The sequence below is a fragment of the Lithobates pipiens genome, unplaced genomic scaffold, assembly GCF_037356315.1.
Source record: "Lithobates pipiens isolate NorthernLeopardFrog02 unplaced genomic scaffold, aLitPip1_a1.2 Scaffold_8, whole genome shotgun sequence".
NCBI classification, from domain to species: Eukaryota; Metazoa; Chordata; class Amphibia; order Anura; family Ranidae; genus Lithobates; species Lithobates pipiens.
Window position 1 is genome coordinate 77,000,609 of NW_027507903.1, and position 18,860 is coordinate 77,019,468.

General features: G+C 41.2%; 1 protein-coding gene across 4 annotated transcripts in view; it reads right to left on the bottom strand.

Annotated features, from left to right (window-relative positions):
* Positions 1 to 18,860, bottom strand: part of WDR72 (WD repeat domain 72) — a 451,594-nt gene that overhangs the window by 220,869 nt on the left and 211,865 nt on the right. For all 4 annotated transcript variants that reach the window (XM_077473505.1, XM_077473507.1, XM_077473506.1 and 1 more), the window contains exon 14: positions 3,927 to 4,132. In XM_077473505.1, the coding sequence (XP_077329631.1) occupies positions 3,927 to 4,132 (206 nt within the window). The remainder of the gene's footprint in view (positions 1 to 3,926; positions 4,133 to 18,860) is intronic.

The window sequence follows — 18,860 nt, forward strand, 5'->3', positions numbered from 1 at the left end:
CGTTCCTAAAAAATATTTTTTTTTAAAAAAGTGTCGGAAAGGTAATTAAAAGGCATCAATGCTTCTTATTTTCTACAGTTGATTACTTAGCAGTATGAATGTAGAGGTAAAAGCAATGTCTGTATTGAACCCTGACATTAGACAGATCTGCTTTAACTTAAAATGCCTGCCACATTGGTTCTACTGGTTTTAATTGTTTTTTTGCTTATTTTTATGTACAGGGTCCACTACTGTACAATTACACAAATCGCATCACTAAATTCCATCTTAAATCTACTTTCCTGCAACAGTTATTGTAAGAAAGGGTTTGTCAGATTTAAATATATTAGAGGTTCATTCAGGTACTATGAAATAAAAAAAAGGGGACAGTTTAATTGTGTTCAAGCAAAAATATGAACCTCAACCTCAACATCACTTATTTACCATTCACTAAGAAACTAGTCCAGCGTTTTTAAAGGGAACCTGTCAGACATAGTCTTTTGGCACCCAAGACAAAAAATTTAATATTTTCCCTCCACCTTTCCCCTGGGCTGAGATGGCATGGTTGCCCATAAAGCAGTTGGGTTACATAAATGACATTCGCCTTCCACTTTTCCATAAAATACTAAATAATATTGGGGTAGGGGGAGGTTGCATTGGGTTTATACCAGTTTGCTTTAATAATAATGAGTATGGTAAAACATAGCCAGATTTTTATTATCAGTATGATAACCAAAATGTGCCCTTCTATTTATGAAGTACGGTAGGTTATAACTCAAATGCATATTTTATTCATACAATTTCTCCCTTTACTAAAGGCAGCCAAATGATATGGTTCAAACAATCAGAATGATTTTTATATAAATGAAATAAAGATTTGTTTTTAAATTGGGGAATTTTTACAATATGACACTACAAATAGACAAAAATGAAAAAAAGGTTTATATACAAGTAGTAAAAAAAAATCAGCACAAAAAAAAGTGAAAAAAAAAAGGTGAAAGATGAGGTTAGAAAACACTAATTAGGGTTTACTACAGGTTAATAAAGGGTTAAATAGAAACTTATTTAATGAAAAATACACTTCTTTTTTCTTTTTTTTTTACACTCAGGTTTGCTGAAACTGACATTACGTGCAGACAAATGCAGTGTTCATTCATATGGGAACCAATGTCAATGCTTCTGAGCCACAGAGCTAACAGCCCAGCCCTCCTGATTACAACAGGAGAATATCTTTTCCCTATGTAATTTGCAATGCACCTGCTCTGCTGTCAGGGTGACAATTGGTTCCTGCTCCAGACACATTCATGGAAACCGTTCTGCCTGTGTATTGTGCAAGACACTGCTGTCAGTTTGACAGCAGGGTCCTCTGGAAAACTAGTGAAGGCAAAAGAGGCTCCTACCTCAGTACCACAAAATCTTCCACGTCAAGACGTGGTCATGCTGTCAAGGATCCCACCCCCCACTCAAGGCTGACATTTTTGACACCCAGAACTAGTTTTAGTTCCAGGAATGCACATCACTGTACAAGGAGGTATAAAGGTACAAACATTCCCAGCATGGGAGTTGAACTAACATTTTAAAATGTCTACTATGTCCAAAGTCTTCCAAGTTTTGTTTCTGCCATCTTCATTATGTTTGTTAAATAACTTTATAGTAGCAAACGTAGATCATTTTAAAAATAACCCATCATAAAATTATTAGAGCTGAACTTGCCAACTTGTCAGAAGATTCAGGTTTCAGAGGAAGTCATCTGTATTGTGGCTTCACCATTTATTGAGTCATCTCTCTGGAACATGCCTTGTACATATCAGATATTAGGCTTTACGTACACTAGCCTACACTCAAGTTTAGGAGTTTTTGGCGTTTTTTTTTTTTTTTTGCCAAAGCTCTTAAACTCCAGTCCATAAAAGCCTATGAGGTTGATTTACTAAAGGAACATAGATTGTGCACTTTGCAAAGTGCAGTTGCTCTGCAAGAGCAGTTGCTTCAGAGCTTAGTAAATGAGCAAAAGCTCTGCTGCTTTCCATCATCCAATCATGTGCAAGCAAAAATTAGTTTTTTTTTAATTTTCCTTGCATGTGATTGGGTATTCTTTGCAGAGTGAAGCTTTTCCTAATTTACTAAGCTCTGGACAACTGCACTTTGCAAAGTTCACAGTCTATTTGCCTTTAGTAAATCAACCCCTATGTGTCGATGTACACATAGGTTTTAAGCAAAGTTTAGGAATTGCCGCATCTCCTGAATATGGCAGAGTTCAGGATAGGAACGTTTTGAGCGACGGCCATGGGAAAATGCAAAACATGCCAAAAACTCAGTGATATTGCTGTGTTTTACATTTTCCCATGGCCACAGTAAATGTAGGCCAGTGTACATGAAGCCTTAGGACACTTGATATGCACTGGCTGGTTCCAGGACAGGGACTCAATACGAATGACCTGAATTCTACACCATTAAAACCAAGTCAGCAATAGCAACTCCCATATTTCTATTCCCTTGAAGCAAGCATGTTGATCTAAGCAAACTTGGTACACACTATACATGTTCATCCGCCACTCAACAATGAAAGGAGAGTTACAGTGAACCTGTTATTTTCTTTGTGGGAAAACTACATTTTACTTTAACCATTTAAAAAGAAAATACAGAATAAAACCTCAGCAGGGCAATAATGTCCAGTTCCACCTCACCTTTCCTTCCAAATACCTAGGAATCTCCATGAGTTTAAATCTGGCCATACACATATCAAATTCTATAGGAATGGCATGGGTGGCCCTGTCGGCACCACCTGGCTCAAAGTTGTTTTTTCCAATGACTTTTGTCAGAAAAGCCAGGCAGAAAATTCTCGGCTGAACAGCACCTGCATCCACTCCGATGCAGATACTGTTCAGGTATTCTGACAGCCACAAATTTTGTCTGTCAGATTATAATAGCAAGCAATGCAGATTTGTCCAGCCACACTGTTTAGTGGGGATTGGAGGATTGAGTGGATAGAGGGATCTATGAGGCTGAACGAGAAAAATGTTTACATGCCCAACTTTGGAGGTAACCTTTATCACCAGTACACTTACAACAAAAAAAAAAAATCATTGAAATACTGTAGGTGTAGCAAGGCTATTATAATCAGTGAGAATCTTGTATGGGAGCTGGGCACATGCTGAAGGTTAACAATTGATTAAAGGGATTTTTGTTTTTTCATATATGTTTACTGAAAATAAATATTTATTCTAATGACACGTACACACGGTCATATTTTCCGACAGGAAATGTTGGATGTGAGCTTGTTGTCGGAAAGTCCAATCGTGTGTATGCTCCATCGAACATTTGCTGTCAGACTTTCCGCCAACAAATGTTTGATAGCAGGTTCTCCTATTTTCCGCCAACAAAACTTTGTTGCGGGAATCTCCGATCGTGTGTACACAAGTCCGTCACACAAAAGTTTACGCATGCTCGGAATCAAGCAGAAGGAGCCACACTGGCTATTGAACTTCCTTTTTCTCGGCTCATTGTACATGTTGTACGTCACCGCGTTCCCACGTTCGGAATTGTTGGCTAATATGTGTGTGGCCGTGTGTATGCAAGATAAGTTTGAGCCAAAAACCTTCGAACAAAAATCCACGGTTTTGTTGGCGGAAAGTCCGATCGTGTGTACGGGGCATAAGAGATGCTTCAAATACAACTCCAAAACTGTGTCATGAGAAACAACCAAAGTGTTGATCGATTTAAACCGAGGTAACAGATAACACTGGTCTATTTTTTGTTTCCTACCTAGACCTGGTACTGTCAATGCATTGTAGGGTGGGACTTTGTGCACTGATATAATAAAAAATAGCAATATTTGCTACACATAGTGGACTCACAAAACATTTGAATATACATTCTCAAATCACAGACCAAGAATCGGCAGTTCAGGTCTAAGCAGTATTATCTGACATGCTATGTTGTCTCCTTACTTTGTTTGTTGACTTCTCTGGATGGATCAGATTATGGGACAGGTTTCCAAGTTTGTATGAGTTTGATGACTTGAACGTTGTCCTCGAGTTTCTTTGTGTCTCTTGCGAAGTGTTTATAATGGAATCTGTCATTTCAATGGTAAAATCTTCACAGGAGGTAAGGATCGCTTTTGCCATCTCTCCCGTTTCATGGCGTTCCAAAGTACCTAAACAAATTGCAAATGAAAGGCGCTATCAGTGGCTAGTCAGTGGAGATGTAACTTGGAATAAACAAACAGTGTTGACATCTGAAGCGTCTTCTCCTTTTTTAAATTGGAAGAAAAGCCTAAGTATAACTATTCTTAAAAACATTCTTTCCCCTACTTATCCTGCCTGACATATATCAGTAAGATCTGTACACACCTATTTTAAAACTTCTCTGGTGCGGTCATGTGTTCATACAGCTCCCATTCATCTCTGTTAGTAAGCGGTTGCTGCAGGGGAGAAGAGGGCATTCCAACAATAGCTGAGCCATGGGAGCCTATGGGTGACCTCACGGCTCCTGGTATTCCCAGGCATTATTGAGCGCTTGCTGATACAGGGGGGCTGGGGCTTCAGGATCATGTGACCAGGCATAAAAGCGGAATAAAAATAGGTATGTAAGTAGAGCTTTTTTTATACAAGATAGGTAGGAGGTGGGTGGAGGGGACCTTTTTAATCTTTGCTTCCACTTTAACCACTTTAAGCTCACATATAACCTACAGAGATGCAATGTTTCCCTATTATCTGATGGGACAAGCACAAAGATTTTCTCATAGGATACCAAATTTTAATTTAATCAGTACAGTTGTCATTCAAAAATACAATACAAATACACTACAACACATTACATCACTTCCCAATTTTTATTCTGTCCTATGAGAATTTTTGTCAGTTTAGTAAACTCTTCATTTTAGATATGAGACTAGCATGCAAAAAAAAGAAAAAAACGGACGATCCTTCATCCAATAATTTCATTGTGTGCTTTTCTTTAACTTCTTCCGAATTAATAAAATCTCCCAGAAAAATCTAGGAAGCAGGTTTAGGTTTCTTTTTTACCAATCTTGTTCCTACTGTGACGGTGCTGCAGCAGGAATTTTCCTGAATACTGTTTATCTCTTATTTAGACATGTCACGATTTATCCCTTTATTATCTGCACCAAAATTAGAAGGCAGAAAATTATGGATAAAGGTGTAGAAGAGCCAGCAGTAGTGCCTGATAAAGATCATTCAGCTCCATGATCACAGCAAAAAGGAAAAAATCTCAATCAAATAAAAGAAATACACAGCATAAGACTGATATAACCAGGTTCAGCTTTAAAATATGTTGAGCATTATGCAATATGTACTGAAATATATGGAATCTATAATGTTTAATAGAGGGATGCTAAATTATTTTAGGCAGTCATTAACTAATATACTCCAAACGAATAGTAAGCATTTTACTAGTAATTAGCTTCTACCGGGCCAATACAAGATAGACAATGAAAACCAGAATTTGATTGATTGTTCAGCAAAGCCCCTATACAGGAGGACCAGGAAAGGTATAAATTCAAATACTGCCCTCTAGTGCTCAAAAAGGTAAATAGCAAAGCATGTTATGAATAAGGCCACTTTTTATAGGGCAATAAATAGCGTGATCCATTTTTATGATGAAAAACCTTTACAGTCTCTGCACTTGATAGCACTCATTGTCTCAGCGGGATATCCATCTCTATGCAGAGAAAAGATGGTCTAATGCAATTCGGTCAGTCATTTCCATGCTTGTCCTCAGACACTGAATGCCATGTGATATTTGTGAGTCTTCAGAAGGCATTTTCTTAATAGCAAGACATGCATATACAGTAGGTACCTGCCTGGGCTGCCCTCAGTTCAGATAAACCTGGGGTTATCTTGATCTATGAACATGCAGAGTTATAGCAAAATCCAGTTATAATTATGTTTACTTATACATGTTACATACTTAGCTGATGTGTGTACTTATTAAAAATCTTTTGGTGACTAATGCCGCGTACACACGTAGCGGACTTCCCACCAAACTGTCCGTCTGACTTTCCGAACGGGCTACTTGCCCACACACGGCACTTTTTCAGCGGACTAATATGGTGTACTAAGTCCGCCGTACTATCCGCCCTACTTTTGAAATGAACGGACTCGCTCACACACGCGGAGGAAAGTCCGCTCATTTCGAGCGCCTCTCCAGGTAGGTGGGGCTCGCAAAGGAGACATCGCTGGGCCCGCCATCTGGTATGGACTTAAAGGGGAACCCCAAAGCCAAAAAAAAACGGCGTGGGGGTCCCCCCAGGTCCACATCAGACCCTTGTCCGAGCACGCTACCCGGCCGGCCAGGAAAGGGGGACGAGCGAGCGCCCCCCCCCCTCCGAGCCGCACCAGGCCATGTGCCCTCAATATGGGGGGTGCCTTGGGGAAGGGGGGGGCCGCGCAGCCCCCCCACCCCAAAGCACCTTGTCCCCATGTTGATGAGGACAAGGGCCTCTTCCCTACAACCCTGACCGTTGGTTGTCGGGGTCTGCGTCCGGCGGGCTTATCGGAATCCGGGAGCCCCCTTTAATAAGGGGTCCCCCCGATACCGGCCCCCCACCCTATGTGAATGAGTATGGGGTACAATGTACCCCTACCCATTCACCTGTAAAATAAAGTACAAAAAAAAACACAACACACAAGATAAAATAGTTTATTGCACAGCTCCGGGGGTCTTCCGTCTTCGGGGGTCTTCTCGCCGGACTCCTCCGCTATCTTCTTGTAGCTCTTTTACTAGCGGAGGAGCCCAGCTTTCTTCCTCGCCGCCGGCCTCTTCTTCCGACTTCGGGGGTCTTGTCCCCCTCTTCGGTTCTTCTGCCCGGCCACCACGCCTTCTTATAGCTCTTTTACAGGCGGTGGCCCGGTCTTCTGTCGCCGCCGCCGCCTTCCGTTCCTCTTCTTCTTCTTCTTCTCCTGGAGATGTTGACTCGACGCTCTCTCCGGCCGCAATGCCAGGGACGCGCTGCGCGGCGACTTATATAGGGACAAGGGGCGGGGTCATCGGTTGATGTCACATGGGTTGATGTCACATGGGTTCATGTGACATCAACCAATGTGACATCAACCGATGACCCCGCCCCCTTGTCCCTATATAAGTCGCCGCGCAGCGCGTCCCTGGCATTGCGGCCGGAGAGAACGTCGAGTCAACATCTCCAGGAGAAGAAGAAGAAGAATGGAAGGCGGCGGCGGCGACAGAAGACCGGGCCACCGCCTGTAAAAGAGCTATAAGAAGGCCCGGTGGCCCGGCAGAAGAACCGAAGAGGGGGACAAGACCCCCGAAGTCGGAAGAAGAGGCCGGCGGCGAGGAAGAAAGCCGGGCTCCTCCGCTAGTAAAAGAGATACAAGAAGATAGCGAAGGAGTCCGGCGAGAAGACCCCCCGAAGACGGAAGACCCCCGGAGCTGTGCAATAAACTATTTTATCTTGTGTGTTGTGTTTTTTTTTGTACTTTATTTTACAGGTGAATGGGTAGGGGTACATTGTACCCCATACTCATTCACATAGGGTGGGGGGCCGGTATCCGGGGGCCCCCTTATTAAAGGGGGCTCCCGGATTCCGATAAGCCCCCCGGACACAGACCCCGACAACCAACGGTCAGGGTTGTCGGGAAGAGGCCCTTGTCCTCATCAACATGGGGACAAGGTGCTTTGGCACCCCCCATGTTGAGGGCACCAGGCCTGGTACGGCTCAGGAGGGGGGGACACTCGCTCGCCCCCCTTTCCTGGCCGGCCGGGTAGCGTGCTCGGACAAGGGTCTGATGTGGACCTGGGGGGACCCCCACGCCGATTTTTTTCGGCATTGGGGTTCCCCTTTAAGTTCATAACAGGCGGCGGGGCCAGCGACGTCTCCCTCGCGGGCCCCGCCTACCTAAAGACCCGCTCGAAATGAGCGGACTTTTCTCCGGGCGGGAAAAGTCCGCTCATTTCAAAAGTACGGTGGACTGGCACACACACGGCCAGATTGTCGGCCGAAATGCGAGTCCGGCGGGAAGATTGGAGTGCAAAACTACTTTATAAGTCCGCCGTACTTTCGGGTCAAAAAAGTATGCCGGAGGCTACACACGGGGGGATTGTCCGGCGGATTTGAGTTTGCCTGACTTTTCCACCCACTTATTTGATCGTGTGTACGCGGCATAAGGAATCTAAAAACATTAAGTTAGGTTTGCATAATGATAGAGGAGACCATACACTAGATAATAATAATGCTCAAACTACCCAGGAACTCTGTACATATTCAGATATCAGCTCTGAGCTGAACTTCATAATAACATAGTAAGTATAGTAACACATACACAGACATTGTGCGGTCGTAATTACAGCTTCAATCATTTCATATCAGGTCACTATTGATTGGTACCACTAGTTATTTTTGCTCATAGGAGTTATTTTTTGCTTTGGGATCTAACATCAAAGGAGTCAGCCTGGCCGAATAATGATCTATCCAGGCAGCAGTAAGAAAGGCAAAAATGTAGGGACAAATGAATGCGTGCATACTTCAGGGGTCTTGATATGTTATATAAGCTTGGTTTTTGCTAGCGGCAGTAATAAGCATGTGTGCTCAGTGTGGGTGCCCCAACCTCATGCCTATCTCCTCCCCTTCTTCAATTGGGTGTACAATTAGAGTTCTTGTTGTCTTCTGTCCCAGAAAGTTAATGTAACCACATGACAGAATTAAACAGCTATTTAAAAAGACTGGAAACAGTTTTAAATTGGATAAAGCCTCGTACACAACACACATTTTTATTTATTTTTTATTCAACCCAGCGGGCTGAACGAAAAAAACCTGACAGCTCTGGTCGGAGCAGCTTTACTAACAATCCGATGTTAGTACAGTGATCTCTGCTGCTGTTCTATTGTGTTTGGACAGGCGGAGGGCGGCTTCTGTCAGACCGGCTGCCATAAACATGGGCCAAATGTCGGGCGCTTTTTTATTGAACCAGCTGATGTCACCCGACATTCGACCCGTGTGTACTAGACTTAAGATCAGTTTGAGGAGCACTTTGAAGGATCACTGTGATGGTTGGGAATATCCCAACAAAAATTCATACTACTGTGGTTTCATGGCTAGTAGCTGGCAATTTATGGTGAATAAGGATATCCCTGCCAAAGACCTGCACACATTCTTCATTGGAAATGTGCTTTTAGTAAGTAATGCATGACTCTTGTAATGTCCCAGGTAAAAGTGAATTTTTGGAAATATATTTATTAGGGTAAGTAGTGGTAAGCGAACTAAGCAAAGTTCAGTTTGCATGTGGTTTAGTGAACCCAGTGGGAAGTCTGCGAACCTTGCCTCCCACCTTGCAATCCACCTTGTCCCCATGTTGGTGGGACAAAGTCATACACACAGGCTTAATGTAGGCTGGTTTTTATTGAACCGGCTGATGTAGCCCAACATTCGACCCATGTGTACTGGGCTTAAGATTAGTTTGAGGAGCATTTGAAGGATCGCTGTGAATAAATGATGGTTGGGGATATCCCACCACAAATTCATACTACTATGGTTTCATGGCTAGTAAGTGGCAATTTATGGTGAATAAGAATATCCCTACCAAAGACCTGCACACAGTCTTCAATGGAAATGTGCTTTTAGTAATGCATGACCTTTGTAATGTTCCAGGTAAAAGTGATTTTTTTGGAAATATATTTACTAAGGTAAGTAGTGATGAATGAACTAAGTAAAGTTCAGTTTGCATGTGGTTTAGTGAACCCAGTCTGCGAACCCTGCCTCCCACCTTGCAGTCCACCTTGTCCCCATGTTGGTGGAACAAAGATTCATCCTCACATTCTGTCCCCCAAAAGGAATGTGGGTTTTGCATTGAGGGGGGGCTTCTTGGAATCTAGAAGTCCCCTTTATAACAAGGAGGCCCCCAGATATTCAACCATCTGCCCACCCCCCCCCCCCCAGCAGAATGAGTATGTCATAAAAGTATACTATGTTTCGCAATTTAAATACATTGTCAATCACTTTGTCCAGCAATGTATATCCAACATCAATCATGATGACCCGCTACCATGGTGACCAGCTGCTTGGCTATGTTGACCCCCACCACAACAATTCACCTCTGATGATCTACAACTGCAGCAAAATGACAGATCCCTGGCTGGCTGATATTTGTTAAACAAATTTAAAAAAATACAACCAGTGAGCTATCATTTAGTGGTGGTAGCACTACCGCAGCGCTAACTCGAGAGCTTATGGAGCTCTAGTGCTACTTATGCTAAAAGATGACTACCCAGGTGTTTTTTTTTAAAGGGACAGTACACATTAAAGAAAAAAAAAAATCCTCTTAAAATTTATACTAGGCCCTCATGTACGCATGCAGGCTTGGTGGCCAGAAAAAGTGAATATCAGTTTGAGTTTTATAGGTTTCCGACAAATGTACGTTAAAGGTAACAATACATAACACAGACAGACTACAGAGTCCTACAAGCTTTAAAAACTTCCCATTCTCAACTAGTGGGGGGAGCCCACCACAAAATTACTACCTCCAAAAACCAAATACCCCTGAGGTAGAGCTCATATCCATTTCTTTTTTGGTGGTAAAGTTAACAATGGTTTTGTGGTATTACTCCATAGCAGGGACACAGACAGCAATAGACACCTTAGAGGGCTTCTAAACATTTCCCACTCCCCAAAAAAAAAAGTTTTGACTTAAGATATACGTGAAAGGATACATTTACCACCCACCATCTCACCCTCCAAGGCAAACTTGTGAATGGATGTATATAAAACAGATTAGAAGAAGATGCAATTTACAGACACTATATGTACCTTTCTGATGGCCTGGGGGTTGAAATGCTGCCTATTCATTGTTACCCACTCACTGTATGTATTTTTCATTCTTAGGTGTGTAGAACACCAGATCCCCAACCATTTGCAGTAGCTCCGCCCATCGGTTTGTGCGTCACTACAGGACATATGATCCAGCAACAGGAACCACAGCAAATGGTGTGGGTAACAGTTATTCAACACACAAAGGGTGGAACTACTGCTGAGCCAGGGAGCAGAGGCACATATTTTATTAATCCAGCACTGTGCCTGTCTGCAGTGGCTCTCCCCTTTCTCTGCTCACAGAGGCAGCAGGGTGAGCCATTGGCTCCTGGTGCTGTCAATCAAATCCTGTGAGGGGGGAGCAGGGGGCAGGGCTAAGCCATGCTGTGTGTGTCAATATACACACACAGCCCAGCTTGGAAACAAGCCCACAGGTTCACCCCCATAGGAACTGGCTTCCTATAGTGTCACCCTAAGAAGAGGAGGAGCCAAGAGTACTGGCAGGAGACCACAGAAGAGGAGGTCCAGGACTGCTCTATGCAATACTATTACACAGAGCAGGTAAGTAAAAAGAAACCTAGTGACCATGAGCACTAGGTTTATTTTTTCATCTATTGGATTGGCCAGACCGAGCCATACACACACTGTCAATCTTCTATCTTTTAGTATAGAGCAGGTAAGTATGTTATTTTTTAGAGGAAAAAAAGCCCTTATGACTGGTTCAAGGACTTAATCCAATTATTTACTTAAGTTTTAACACAATAATTTGATTTTGAAAGCAAATTTTTAATTTGTTTTAAATCTGTGGCTTTACTACCTGATTATTTTAATTGGGGTCCTTTTTTTGGGTATTTCATATTATAGGGGGGAAACATAGGGTCCTGCTTCTGTGTTGTTTGCTAGACAAAGTCCACTGTTATCACCATCAGGAAGCCATTGTTGAGAAATGCCACGAGGCCATTGCTGGTGTACATGCATGTGAACAGGAAGTGGATGCAAAGAGGCCGCAGGAGCTCAGCAGCATTGAAATGCAGCAAATGAACAAAAAGAGTTTTATTGAAAAAGAAACATGGCAGTTTATGATTCATAGTGCTTTCACAAACTAAATGTCATCCAGTTAAGGTTATGGTCTGGCTCAGAACCTAATTTGCCAAGACCTGTACCACTGACAAGAATAAAAAAATAATGATAAATGTTTTGTTATTCAATTCATATACATTATTCATATTTACCTATATACTTAAGCATGGATAATGAAACCAAATCTCACCCCAGGCACATACATATTGCTGTGTTCTACATATTTTTGCTATTATTCCATGTCAGTAGGACATAAGCCCTTAGACCGCCTGTGGCTTGTCAGTTATTGACAGAGCAGCCTACTTCAGTACATGCTGTGCAGATATACAAGATTAGAATCCCAGATTTCATAGTATAGTTTTAGAACAACAAAAAAAAAACAGGCAAAAGTGTTATCCCTGGAAATCTTAGTTCCATTTATTTTAAATCAGAATTGCCCGGTACATTTACAAAGTCTTAACATACACTCACTAACTTCAAAAAAATGATGTGCTATGCATAGATATTGGATTTTGCATACCTACGAAAGCCCAAGTTGATGCTAACCCATCAGTTCTGCCCTTTAGTGATCAAGTCCATTTAGTCAGTGGTGTCAGGAAAGCTTGCAGCCGACCCGCCATCATCTACTGACTGAGCTCTCAGCTAAATTGTACTCAGTCATTTGAGGTTTCACTTCTGAAATACTGCAATCCCCTTGTGGTCCAATTAGGGATTGTTTTCCACATACAAAACTTATTGAACAAAATACTGTATAAAAAATAACATTTTCAGACTCAGAACTACAAAATAGCAGAAAAAGTGCATCTAGAAGTATTTAGATTTAACTCAATTGTTTCCATAAGGTAAGTTTTATTGATTAACTATTGCTACCTAGAGGTGACCTTAAGCAACGATATACTTGCAATTTTTATCTATTTGGAAAGAAATGACTTATGATAGTATAGCTTGGAAGTCTTACTTATTACTTATTTTTGTCAACTTTGAGCAATTGTATGTTTTCCTAGCTCTACCTTCCTGCGGTAGATTACAACTGCTGCAGAATGTCAGTTAATAATATCAGAAGATTGCATTCTAATTTCCATTGAGCAAGCCTTTCCCGTTCTGTGAAACATACTGGGATTGATTTACTAAAGCTGGAGTGTGCAAAATCTGGTGGGGTTTTACATAGAATCCAATCAGCTTCCAGATTTTATTGTCAAGGCCTAAATAAACAAGCTGATGTTAGAAGCTGATTGGTTACCATGCACAGCTGCAACCGATTCTTTGCGCAGTTTTAGTAAATCCCCCTCATTGTACCTATAAGGTATACGTGCACCTGTAACTGGCTATTCCAAATGACACTTATTTGCTCTTAGCAAAAAAATAAAACTATTTAATTCACAGTACCTATCACATTTTTGCAATAACTGATCCACCTTGTCCTGGCCAGCATTGGCCTGGGCCTTTGAAAATAATGTGGCAATCTAAAGACACAGACATGGCTTCTCTACAGACAGACCTGATACTGGCATGCTGGATTCTGGCCATAAAGTGTTGTGACAACCCAGGGCAGGTTAGGCAGTGCAACTGGAACTGAGGAGAGGGCATGGAGTTAAAGGTACGCTAAAGCCTTGTACACACGGTTTGATTGTTGGCAGGTGATTGTCTGTTAACAGACTGTTGTCCTAAAATCTTACCGTTAGTACGGTCCTTTTGACAATTGTTGTCCAATTTTCGGCCAACAAACGTTGGCGGACAACAGCTTGACGTCTGTTTTTCCTATGGTCAGTACACAAATCCGTCACACAAAAGTCAAAAGTAGAAAAACACATGCTCGGAATCAATGCTCACCAAACACGAAATTAGCAGAAGGGGCCCAAAGGGTGGCACTCAAGAGCTGAAATTCCTTGTAGTACGTCACTACGTTCGTGTTTGTGGCACAACAATTGTGTAACGTTGGTATGCAAGACAAGATCCTGGCACACGCCCTTTTGACAAAAATCAGACGCTCGGTTGGCCAACAATTGTACAGTGTGTACAAGGCTTTATAATTTAAATATTAATGCCCTTTTGTCAATACAAAAATCACTGCTAAACTGGTAGGATATCAATACATTTCTATCTCAAAATGATGCTTTTATTGCCAATTTAGTTAATTTGCATCATATATTAATAGAATACCAATTAATTATGAAAATTATCCACTTAGTGTAAATAATATCAGTGGGTTAATGTTTTTTTTAAATTGTTTATGTTTAGTTTTTAATTATACGATATCTGTACAAAGAGGAAGCCATATTTGATCCTTGCATACACAGGCCTTGCTTCTTGCATACTAGTGCTGCATTGTAATTATGCCCTTTTCTTTCTCAGTTTCTGGGTCTTGGGCTTATGAAAAAGAATTTACAGGCAGTCCCCAGCGTTACAAACAAGATAGGTTCTTTAGGTTTGTTCTGAAGTTGAATTTGTATGTAAGTCGGAACAGGTAAATTTACAGGTAAAAAGTGCAACTCCAGCCTAAAAAACTTTTTATAGGTTTTTTTTTGGATAGCAAGGGAAAAATAAACACCAGTGGCGGCCGGTTTGACAGGGGGCACAGGGGCGCCACCCCCCAGCCCGTGTTGCTGCCCCCTAGCTCACACTGAGTGGGGCATCAAACCAATAGGTTTCTACCAGGTCCGTCACCCCTCACAGGCACGTAACCACATGCTGAGGCTCCAATTGGTCAGTTTACATTGTCCTCAGGGCACAGTGCTCTGTGCCCCGAGCCTTCCCATCCTGCAATGCCAGCGAATCAACGTTGGCTTCCCGGCCATCAGCTGAACATTAGCTACAAGGCAATATTTTATATCGTTACAGGATGCTTTGGGCAAAATGGCTTTTTCTCTCATTTGTAACATGGATTTTTTTTTTTCCTTTTTTATGTCAATGGGAATCATACTATACATAATTCAGACAATTCAGACAATACAGATACAGATTCAGATAATACGGACTTTTAAAAAAATATGACGCGCATCTGCATTTTACAACTATCCAATCACATGAAATAGAAGCTTTGTTTTTTAATTCTCCTGCACACGATCGGCTTTAAAATCAGATAACCCCTCCACCTCACTGCACTTACTCAAACTTCACACTTTTTAAAATCAGGCTCCACGTCTCACTGTGGCGGATTTTTTATCTCAGGAGCTGTTAAACATTTAGACACAGGGGTTGATTTACTAAAACTGGAGAGTGCAAAATCTGGTACTGCTGTATTGGGTAGCCAATCAGCTTCTAACTTCAGCTTGTTCAATTAAGCTTTGACAATAAAACCTGCAAGCTGATTGGTTTCTATGTAGAACTGCACCCAATTTTGTACTCTCCAGTTTTAGTAAATCAACCCCTTGGAGACTAAAGTGAAACAAGATAGCAAAATATTCTATGGCGGGAATTTGAAAAATTATATGGCTATTTCAGTATAGTGAAGAATACACTGTACTTTCCCTGTTCAGATTTCTTAAGAAATTCTAAATCTGTTTTTCAGCTTAGATCCCAGTTGGCATAAAGAAGGATAAGCAATCGATTCTGGACTTTCAATAGATTAGCAGTGGGCAAAACATGGCCTAAAGGCCATATAAAACAGTCTTGAGAAAGGTCATGTGAGGCCACTTTTACAAGAAGTAATTTTCCCCCCGTAGATGTTCCCTCTATATCATGACTTGAATTATCCAAGTGGTTACAAACCCAACATCCCATGTAACTGGCACACCGTCCAGACAGTACCCTGCTATATTAACTGTTTCAGTAGAAACAAAAAGTTCTGATATCTTGTCACCCCTAAATCATTTTTCCTGACTTCATATAGACTGTGTTATATTACAAAGAAGTAACCTCATGCACATACAAATCCCTGGACGTTAGAACACTCACCAATCCCCTGCAGGTATATTCGTTTTCTGGCAAGTCAATGACTTTGATCTTAACCTAACATAAAATCATCAAAAAAGAAAACTATAATGCTAAAACTATGGCAGATTTATATTTTAGGACAATGGCGGATTGATTTATTTTATCAGATTAACTTTTTACTGTAACATTGAAAATGTCTGTCTGTACGAAGTTAAAATACTCTTTTTCAACAGAGTAAATAAAACAGGCACCTGAAAAGGAAAGGCATTGCTTTTAACCTTGCAGAGAAGACTTTTGTGTTCTTGAAAGTTCATCTATACAATATTTATCAGAATTTACCCAAGCTGTTTTCTGCCGCTAGCTGCTGTACAGTACATGGTGTCCATTCCACGATGTACAAATACTTTGGGGTCTTTTGTAGAATTCTTTGCCATCCAATATCTCATAGATCAAATACGTCTAAATCATAAACAATGGAGCTCTCAAAAAAAGGTAGGTAAAGAGTAAAAGAAGGAATGTATTCTTGATTTATAGCGCAACAAGGTCTTGTATGGTGGTAAGATGCTGGTAACAAATACCAGGTCACAGTCTAAAGGATGATCTTTACTCAAAATTCAAGCAAAGCTAAGGGCACATTAACATTTTCTATTATGTCTATTATACCTCTAGAAAAGAAGAAGGGAGAGGTTAAATCTTTCCTGGAGATCATTGATCTATATATAATAATGAACTTCCAGTCTTCATGGCCACAAGCTAAACAGAAATATAAGGCAAGGGAGGAAACAAAGTAGGGTTTGTAAAATAGGTATATTAGAGAAGTGGATTAGAACTACAAAGGACCACAGTATAAGAACTTCAAATAGCCCCTTTTCACGGCCACACTGCCAGGAGCTTTTATTCCCTCTTATTCTATGCCATTATTGACACAACTATGAGCTAGAAGGTCTAATATGCACACAGACCCTTGGGGATCATTTCCACTAGATGCTTTATCACACATTCTCTAGCACAGGTCAAAATCTGTGGACATCAGAACTTCCAATAGTGTCAGTTCTGACCAAAGCTCTCCATTGGTGGTGTGCTGGATAAAGACTTATGCCACGCACACACGACCGGACTTTTCGAGGGACTAGGTCCGACGGTCTTTCCGATGGACTTTCGGCGGAGTTCCGATGGACTTTCCGAATCAACGGACTTGGCCACACACAATTACACCAAAGTCCGACGGATTCGAACATGATAACGGACGACCGGACTAGAATAAGGAAGTTCATAGCCAATAGCTGCCCTAGCGTCCGTTTTTGTCCATCGGTCTAGCATACACACGAATGGATTTCTCGGTCTGGCGGAGTTGTGGTGGTACAATTTAAAACATGTTCTATTTCTAAAGTCCGCCAGATTTTTGGCAAGCAAAGATCCGATGGAGCCCACACACGATCGAATTGTCTGACGGACTTGTTCCGTTGGACCTTTGCTGTCAAAAAGTCTGGTCGTGTGTACGTGGCATTACATGATGATTTTGTTTGTATTGACCTGCAGTTTGCCATTCATGGCCCTTTAAATACAGTGTTTCAAAAATATAAAATAACACAAGTCAATACAAGGTAACACACTTCAAAGCAATGTGCATTACTGCATGTGTTCAAGTAAGCACAAGTCTAGTAGTAAAAATACACTGGTTTTAGGCTTCAAACTGATCTCTATGGTAAGAGCAGGTACAGCCATCATGTAGGTCACACCTAATTTTATTATATTATATTTAGCTATATTTAAATAGGAAAGAGCACATGCATTTAACATTTAGGAGAACAAGGATGATGTTACCAAAAACATGTAGTAGAATAGATATTGGCCTAAATGGAAGAATACATTTGATTTTGCGTTGCTTTAACTGACAATTGCGTGGTCGTGTGACATGGCTCCCAAACAAAATTGATGTCCTTTTTTTCCCCACAAATAGAGCTTTCTTTTGGTGGTATTTGATCACCTCTGCTGTTTTTATTTTTTGCGCTATAAACAAAATATAAAAAAATAGCGACAATTTTGAAAATAAACCATTACGTTTTGCTATAATAAATATCATCAAAAAATATATAAAAAATATTTTTTTCCTCAGTTTAGGCCGATACATAGTCTACATATTTTTGGTAAAAAAAAATTACATTAAACGTTTATTGATTGGTTTTGCGCAAAAGCGTATAGCGCTTACAAAATAGCCGATAGTTTTATGGCATTTTTTTTTTTATTTTTTTTTACTAGTAGTGGCGGCGATCAGCGATTTTTTATTGTGACTGCGACATTATGGCGGACAGATCGGACACTTTTGGCACAATTTTGGGACCTTGATTACTGTGTAAATGTGACTGATATTGGAGGGCTTAACCACTAGGTGGCACTGTAGTGGTTAAGTGTGTCCTAAGGTAATGATTCTAACTGTGGGGGGGGGGGGGGGCTGTGTGTGACACGACACCGATCAGTGTCCTGTCACTAGGCAGAACGGGGAAATGCTTGTTTACAGATGACGTCAGTTATAGACGAAGCGTACGCCGGGAGGTTGACACGCTGATGTCATCGCGACCTGTATACGAATGGGTGTATGCAAGCCGGCTGGCAAACTGCTTTTAATGGATGCCTTTTTTCCACTTATTTCTTGTAAGTGCATTTTTTCTACTTAAATAAATTTATCTATATGGATTCACACTATGGTTGGCTTTCTTCCATTCCTATGAGCCCTTGATTGGTATGTGCTCCGTGTACCTGCTGAGATTCCTGTTTTACTTTTGGTGCTGACTACAGAGAGGTGACTCTGCTGGTTTGGTGTCTGGATGTCAATCCATCATACAGGCTTATCTAAGCTTGCCCTCTGGTAAGCGCGTTATTCATGTGGTGGTGGATCACATCAAGTGGTGTCTGTTTACCAAGGATTTTTACTCATTCTTCACTTGGATTTATTGGATTTTTCTCTTATTTGAACTGTTTAATGTTCACTTAGTTTTTGGTCACATATTATTCTATATTCTTATATTTTGGCATTGGATTATTATTTAATTTTAGTTTTATTTGAGCAGCTTTTTTCTGTATTTTGTTTACATTAGCATTTCCCCATTCTTCCTCTCCGTGAGACGATCGTGGGTATCCCCGCTGACATTGA